The sequence below is a fragment of the Galeopterus variegatus genome, unplaced genomic scaffold (genome assembly GCF_000696425.1).
Source record: "Galeopterus variegatus unplaced genomic scaffold, G_variegatus-3.0.2 Scaffold16243, whole genome shotgun sequence".
Taxonomy (NCBI): domain Eukaryota; kingdom Metazoa; phylum Chordata; class Mammalia; order Dermoptera; family Cynocephalidae; genus Galeopterus; species Galeopterus variegatus.
The window spans coordinates 16,950-17,621 of record NW_007742354.1 but is presented as its reverse complement, the minus strand read 5'-3'; the positions used below and the strand labels follow the sequence as shown (position 1 = coordinate 17,621).

At 47.8% G+C, this 672-nt stretch overlaps 1 protein-coding gene across 1 annotated transcript in view; it reads right to left on the bottom strand.

The window, feature by feature from the left end:
- Position 1: 1 nt before the first annotated feature.
- The window catches only part of LOC103582436 (tetratricopeptide repeat protein 30A-like), a gene marked incomplete at its 3' end in the record, with an annotated part of 2,228 nt that continues 1,557 nt past the window's right edge, over positions 2 to 672 (bottom strand). Inside the window, exon 2 of the mRNA XM_008564032.1 lies at positions 2 to 672. This exon is cut by the window's right edge and continues 16 nt beyond it. Coding sequence (XP_008562254.1) covers positions 2 to 672 — 671 coding nt within the window.

Genomic DNA, 672 nt, shown 5'->3' with positions numbered 1-672 from the left:
TCTTTTCCACCATCGAATAATTTTCCAGGTTCCAGTAGATTTTTGCCTGGGCCATCAACACGGGAATATACTTCTCAAGGGTGTCATCATATTCATTTACTGCCTTTTTGACAGCTTCTTCGTCTCTATTGTGTCTTGCTTCCTGCACTTGTTTGGTCAGTCTCCGGAGCTGCTCAGTCAACATACCTGCTAGCCCATCAAGCTTAATGAAAGCCTCTTCAGGGGCTGTCTGGCAAGTGATCACAGCATCCAAGAAGTCATAGAGATAGGGTGTAAGGAACTTGTAAGTCATATGGGCATTTTCTGCTAGGACATCTGCTGCCAGGTCAAAATACTCATGCTTACAGTAAAGCAGCAACAGATTGCCAAAAGTCTCTGGGGGAAAGGGATTCTGCTGCAGCAAAAACTGTAGCTTTTCAAAGCCTTCTGTAGGCCTGGCATCCATGTTCATTAGTGCCTGGTTGTGCAGGGTCACAGGGTCCAACTCTTCCTCTGCCCTAGGTGGCATGTCAGTGAGGGTTTCTTGGGCCACCTCATAGTTTCTCAGCTGGTATTCTATGGCTGCCTTGAGGTTGAAAGCTTCCACCAAAGCAGTCTGGTGGAGGACTAATGTGTTACCGACACTGCGAACGTCAATGCCCTCAGTGGTCATGCCCACACCTAGTTCTGGGT